This window comes from Canis lupus, chromosome 18 (genome assembly GCF_011100685.1).
Source record: "Canis lupus familiaris isolate Mischka breed German Shepherd chromosome 18, alternate assembly UU_Cfam_GSD_1.0, whole genome shotgun sequence".
NCBI classification, from domain to species: Eukaryota; Metazoa; Chordata; class Mammalia; order Carnivora; family Canidae; genus Canis; species Canis lupus.
Genome location: NC_049239.1, coordinates 41,660,259 through 41,667,352, shown reverse-complemented (window position 1 = coordinate 41,667,352; position 7,094 = coordinate 41,660,259). Strand labels below are relative to the sequence as shown.

At 36.8% G+C, this 7,094-nt stretch overlaps 1 protein-coding gene across 1 annotated transcript; it reads right to left on the bottom strand.

Annotated features, from left to right (window-relative positions):
• Positions 1–2,270: 2,270 nt before the first annotated feature.
• On the bottom strand, positions 2,271–3,200 carry LOC119864131 (olfactory receptor 4C45-like). Its single transcript, XM_038562485.1, has one exon. The coding sequence runs from the start codon at positions 3,198–3,200 to the stop codon at positions 2,271–2,273; it is 930 nt and encodes a 309-aa protein (XP_038418413.1).
• Between the last annotated feature and the right edge of the window lie 3,894 nt (positions 3,201–7,094).

The following is a 7,094-nucleotide window of genomic DNA, read 5'->3' as shown; positions in this document are numbered from 1 at the left end:
GAGCATCATCATTCTTATTTTATCGTTATCCCATTCATCCCATCTTTGATGGGAACTACAGGCAGATCATCCAAAAGGATAAGTTTGATATTTTAAACATACTCCTCCATCTACAAGGTGGTCATTCAAAGGAAATTCTGGTAAAACATCTATGTTTTGGAATTTATTATTGAAGGGTAATTGACATACAACGTTAGGAAGTTTCAGGTGTAAAACATAGTGATCTGATAGTTCTGTACATTATTCAGTGATCACCAAGATAAATGTAGTCACCCATCTGTCACCATACAACAATATTACAATATTATTGATTATATTCCTTATGCTGTGCTTTTCATTCCCTTGATTGATTTATTTATAACAAAGCTTGAACTTTTTAATCTCCTTTACCTATTTCACTCTTCCCCCCACAACCACCTCTGTCAGGTGTTATTTTATCTGTTAACTATCTGTTTGTTTATTATGGCAAAACATTTATTTTTAAAAGGCCTTCATATGGAATGAGATCTAACCTGATATGAAGTCCTGAGAACATGAGAAATGTTAGCATCATATGATATTCAAGTCCCTGGTTGTGAAATCACTTTCTGAAGACATGCTTCTGAGCTCTTCCTCAGGAATCACAAGCTCTGTACAGAGAGATGTGTCTGTTGGTCCCTGGCATTGGGTTCTCCCTTCTCCTTCCAGAGCACCAGAGTGGGATCCATCATTAGTGAGAGCTTTTGAAATAAGTTCTGCTCAAACATCTCACACTTGCTCTATCCAGCTTCCCCATTTGTTACTGTAGCGGTGTTAAGGGCATTTTATCCCAGAATAGGGAGTTGTTGGTGGGCTAGCTTTAGTGTCCAGAGATCTGCTCCCAGGTTCCATTAGCTTCCTTGCTGAGATAACTCTCTTCTATACTATCCTTACTCATAAGCATGTGACTTATTTTGAAGTGAAGTGGGGCTGGCACAGATGTTTGGTCCTTCTGTGATGATGGTTCATGAATGACAGTGGCAGTGTTCTTGGCCTCCTCTTGTCAGCAGCTATAGTCCCTGGCACACTTTCTGTGCTTGACATCTGTGAAGGCTGTAACCATGTCTGAGCAATTTCACTAATTTTTAGCAGATTCATTTTTTCAATCTAAGTCATCTAATTCTTACAACTTAAGAGAGTGGGTAATGCTATTTTAATTTTATTGGTTAAGTCTGTAGAGAGATGAAGCAATTTGCTTACATTCACAAAGCTAATTTATGTAGGAGACAAGATGAAAAAGCCTATTTGGTCCAAAGCTCTTAATCTCTAACTTCAAAGCATCTGACTATTTCTGAATCCCTCCTAGAATTTCATTATGTACAGGTTATGAATTCTTTTCTGTAATCCAGATCTGTGGTCATTGTTCAGTTTTGTGACACTACTGGTGATTTCCTGCCCCGGCTGTTCAGAATCTTCCTTTGTCCACATCTAAAACATGACTTTAACATACAGATATTTTCTGCCTTAACTCTGCAGACTTGATCAATTGTATTTCTTTTGCATCAGCCCATTCTGCCTCTAATTCTTTCTGTAGACAATTGTATACTACAGGGAATGGTGGTGATGTAATTTTTAAAAGATACTTTTGTATGCAAGTGTTCTCTTCTTAGGACTGTGACAAATAAAAAGTTTTTTTTATTGTTGCTGTGCAGGAACATCTATAACATCTATCCTTTCAAATTTAAGAAGTTAAGAAAAAATGTATTTGGATGAAAGTACTTCTTGAAGACTCCCTGGTGTTCTATACCTTTTTGCATGTATAGTTGCTTTTCCTCTTTTAAAATAACATTTAATTCTAGCTGTAGTGCTGGATATAAAGTGTGTTCAATAATATTGCTGCTGATCTGTTTCATACCCACAATCAGGACAGCATTATGACTTTTGTGGCCCTTTGCTCCTTTCGTCTTTATGAATCCTTTTCCTCCATAAATAATATGAAAAATTATATTTTATGACTGTGTTAGCATAAAGATGACTATACTCCAAGTGGGGTTTAGCTTATATTTATTTTCTCTTCATATTTTAAAAGAAATTAAACCATTTCAAGGGCTCCAAAAGTTATTGCGGGCTCTAGGCACTGTGCCTACTGTGCTTTTTAATGGGTACATTGACCCTGCCCATAATATAAGTATTCCTGAAGAATACTGACCCAGATAGGATATTGATTGCCCCAAGTTTAATCAACTAATAAAGAGAATAAATATCTGTTAATTATTACTAGATTTTTAATGTAAATACTCTAATCATAATATTCATTTATCACCAGTTTTCATTATTTGTCCCCAGAGTTTCTTCATGACATTTTTTACTTCTGAATTTCTGAGGGTATAGATTAAAGGATTCAACATAGGAGTTACTAGGGTACAAAACACAGTCACAGCTTTGTCAGCAGGGAAGGAGGTCGTGGGTCTCAGGTACAGGAATGAACAAGGTACAAAGAATAAGATGACAACAGTGACATGAGAAGCACAGGTAGACAGGGCTTTGCGACGCCCTTCAGAGCTATGAGTCCTCAGGGAGCGCAGGATGACAATGTAAGAAGCAACCAGCATAGAAAAAATGAGCAAACATAGTGATCCACTGTTGGCAGAAATCAGGGGCCCCAAAGTGTGAGTGTCTGCACACGTTAGCTCCAGGAGAGGTATTAAATCACACATAAAATGGTCAATAACATTGGGGCCACAGAATGGTAACTGGATCATGAACAAAACCTGGATCCCTCCATGAACAAAGCCTAAAATTCCAGCCATTCCTACCAAGAAACCACAGACAGGTCGGCTCATAATGGTCATGTAATGCAATGGCTTACAGATGGCTACATAGCGGTCATAAGCCATGGCAATTAATAAAATGATCTCAGCACCAGCAAAGAAATGTTCAGCAAAGAGTTGAGTCATGCAGCCATTGAAGGATATGGTGTTCCGCTCAGAGATTAAGTCAAAGATCATTTTAGGTGCTATGGAAGAAGAGTAGAAGCCATCTATGATGGACAAATAGGATAGAAAAAAGTACATGGGAGAACCCAGAGCTGGGCTGATGAAGATGGTGACCGAGATGAGTAGGTTACCTGCCAGTGTGATCAAGTAGGTGATTAAAAATACAGCAAATAAGAATTTCTGCAGTTCTGGATTCTGGGTCAGGCCCAGCAGAACAAATTCTGTTACATTGTTCATCCTTTCCATGGAGTCAGCTTGGGTTATGAGCACATGGTCCATCTGGAAAGATCATAGATTTCTTTTTTTAAAAAAATGATATATTTATTTATATGTATTTTTTTTATTGAAGTTTGATTTGTCAACATATAGTATAGCAACCAGTGTCCATCCCATCAAGTGCCCTCCTCAGTGCCTGTCACCTGGTCACCCCATCGCCCTGCCCACCTCCCCTTCCACTTTCCCTTGTTCGTTTCCCAGGGTTTTGTCATGTTTTGTCACCCTCTCTAGTTTTTCCCACTCACTTTCCTTCCTTTCCCCTATAATCCCTTCACTATGTCTTATATTCCCTATATGAGTGAAACCACATAATGACTTTTGACTAGTATTTTTAATTCAACACGAAAATCTTCCATCACTTCTTTGGTCCTGGTGTCTGGGATTGATGGACCACACCTTCCATCACCTCTGCTTTGGAGATAGTTGTAAAAAGAGTCAAAAGGTTAAATTTCTCTTATTCACATACATACATTAAATAGTGACAATATGTCATAAACTCTAGAATAAAAGCAACGTGTTATTATGAATGTTGACTTATGATTGACTTCCAGACTCTGGCTCTGAAACCTTACAGATGGCTTTCTCTCATTGTTTTTGGGACAGATTTCATCAATGGCAATTATTTTGAAATTATATTTGCTCATTGGCATGAATATAGGTATATGACACAACATTCTTTAAAAAGTCAACTGTATATCAGATAGGAAGTGCCATCCTTACTATGTCTATACAAGCATTGTTCTTTGAGCTGTGATTCCTTTCTGTCAAACGAATGCACATACACACAGAGAGACAGAGTTGCTGATGGAGTGTTTCCCCTTCAGAATGCCAAGGAACTATATAACAGCTCTCTTAGCTGCATTCACTTGGCAGCCCTGGATGTTGTATCTGGCTAAACATGGCTATTACATACTCACTCTCCCACATCTTTACATGCAGATGTGTAAGTGATACAAAGATCCCTGAAAGTCCTCAATATTTCTTCAATGAATTATTTATTTATTTATTTATTTATTTATTTATTTATTTATTTATTATTGGTGTTCAATTTGCCAACATATAGAATAACACCAAGTGCTCATCCCATCAAATGCCCCCTCATTGCCAGTCACCCAAGTCATCCCCACCTCCCGCCCACCTCCCTTTCTACCACCCCTTGTTCGTTTCCCAGAGTTAGGAGTCTCTCATGTTCTGTCTCCCTTTCTGATATTTCCCACTCATTTTTTCTCCTTTCCCATTTATTCCCTTTCACTATTTTCTATATTCCCTAAATGAATGAGACCATATAATGTTTGTCCTTCTCGGATTGACTTATTTCACTCAGCATAATACCCTCCAGTTCCATCTACGTCGAAGCAAATGGTGGGTATTTGTTGTTTCTAATGGCTGAGTAATATTATCTGTGCAATTGTTCTTTCATCACATATAGAATAATGCTCTAGAATAGATAAATAATTTTAGTCAATTTTACAAATGGAATTAAATGAGTCATGAGGTTTCCCTGAATTTCCTACTATTGAGACAGAAGTACTAAGATAAATACAATTTTTTCTTTTGACATAAGTTTAATCAGTTAAGATGAACTTGAAGTTTTAATTGTCAATTGGTGAAAAAATTGAACATATACAAGAATATATTCTTTTTTGAATGATCTGTGCTTGGATTTTAAATAGGGAGTACATGTTACAAATGATCATGGGATATTTTATTCCTTCTCCCCCTTTATTTCTCCTTCCCCAATCCCTGCCAAAAAATACAACCACATATTTTTTCCTCAAAACTTTCAGGGCACAGAAGTCAGCATCATGACCTCTCACCTTCAATAAAGATAAGGAAAGATATCTTTTGTTTTCCAGAAAACTCAGGTCTCTTTAGTTGTTTCTTCTCTTCTCATGGCTCCTATAGGTGGCAAGTATGTGCTTAATCATTATTAATAGATTTAATTCATGAATTCTAACTTTACTGTGGCAACATGAAGGTCACGAAAAGGGGAAACAATTTCAACTTATCACATATAGAAACCTACCCAAGCAATCCACTTCTACATACATGTTAACTACAATGTTAAAAAAGTGACATTAGTGGTTCTCAACAGCATCTTGCGTTGCAGCATTATAGATTACATTTTCTACTTGTATTTTCATGTCATCATGTTCAAATTCATTTTTAGGGAAAAACATTACATTCAATTCACAGAACATAGCTATAAAAACTATATGGTGAAAATACATGGCTAAATTAAGTTGATCTGCTTATAATTTGAGGGAAAAGGTTTAGTTATTACCAACCTGGATCTAGTTGATTGTGGATTCCACTATTTTTAGACCATACCCAGTTATTTTCTTCTCCTGAGGGCATAGCTCCACAGCTGAAAATACACTCTGTGAACTAACAAGTGGGACACTGGAATTCTCTATTAGACAACTCTTCCAGTCTTGGTCATTTTAGTTTATTTTGGTTCCCATTATTAGTCTGAACTTATCCACAAAAATGAGCTTTTTATGTTAGGAAACTTCAATAGCTCTAGGATTTAATTTCTACTCACTTTCCTGGCCTTCTATGAAAGTATAAGCACATCATCAAAATACACATATTTTTTCAGATCTCAGAACTATATTTAATCTAAAGTAAAAATAATGGGAACAAAGAAAAATCTTCAAGTCAGAAAAAGCTAGTATATGGAACTATAAAATGTATAGGTGCATTGGATCCACTTGATTGAATTTTTTTTTTCAAATCCTGCAAAATTTATGTTTCCCAACAAGTTCATGAGCAGTAGGGAGAAAATTCTTTTTATTCCTGCTTTTAAACCACTAAGCTTGGAAGCAGTGTCTCCCATATAAATTTTAAGCTTGTTGGTATATCCATCTATCATCTATCTATCTATCTATCTATCTATCTATCTATCTATCTATCTATCTATGCTGCTTCTGTCATTTACTTAAATATCCAATAATTCTTTCTTCATTGACTTAAGAGAAGTATTTAAATAGACTTTCACTAAGTATGGGATTTGGTAATGCATTGATCTCTCAAGTCCTCAGAGGATTAGTAATTGGTCCTGTTGGAATCTTTGCTGGAAGCAACTGCTATAGTCTTTCATTTTCTCCTACTTGGCACCCAGCAGCATCATTAGGAGGCCAATTTTAGAAATGCAGTTGTGCCTTGGTTAAACAGGTATCTCTGGCTGTAGTTTAGGGTGAGATTTTGGTCAGATAACTTGGAAAGCTTCATGATAGGGCTTAGTTGATCATTTTGACATTGGTGAGCCTGGTACAGGATCGGGGGTGGTTTTAGGCATAGGTCAGAGTTCAGAGAATGGATTTCTCTCTGAAAATATGATTGTTCTAACTAATATAGTTGTCCTGAGAATAGAAATGCCAGTTTTTAAGGTTATGTGCCATGTTACTCTGGGAAACTGTGACTTTTAGTGGCTGACAAGGAGACTCAGATGGCAAAATTCTCAGCTACCAAAGATTGGGTAATTTATGAAACATATATCTATCAATTTCCTTTTGGGTGGCGTGTGTCTAGATGGAAGGGTCTCATGATTGTTGAGGGGAATATAGCTTTTCTCTTTATCTCACACAAAAGGAATTATGGAGATCTACAGTAAAGAGGAATGGTTCCACATGGTAGCTATTGAGAAAAATCATAGCTAAACATTATATATGGACATTCAGAGGTAGAGGATGGAAACACTATAGAAAGGAGGCTCCACTACAATCTTTTCTCCCTCCACTTGTGAGGGATTGAAGAGCTGGCTGAAATCCTGCACAGACTCATCTTTAAAAAAATCAACCTTTACCTTTAATGAAGCTGATACACTCCCGAATTCCAGAACCAGAATGAGAAACAGTGCCT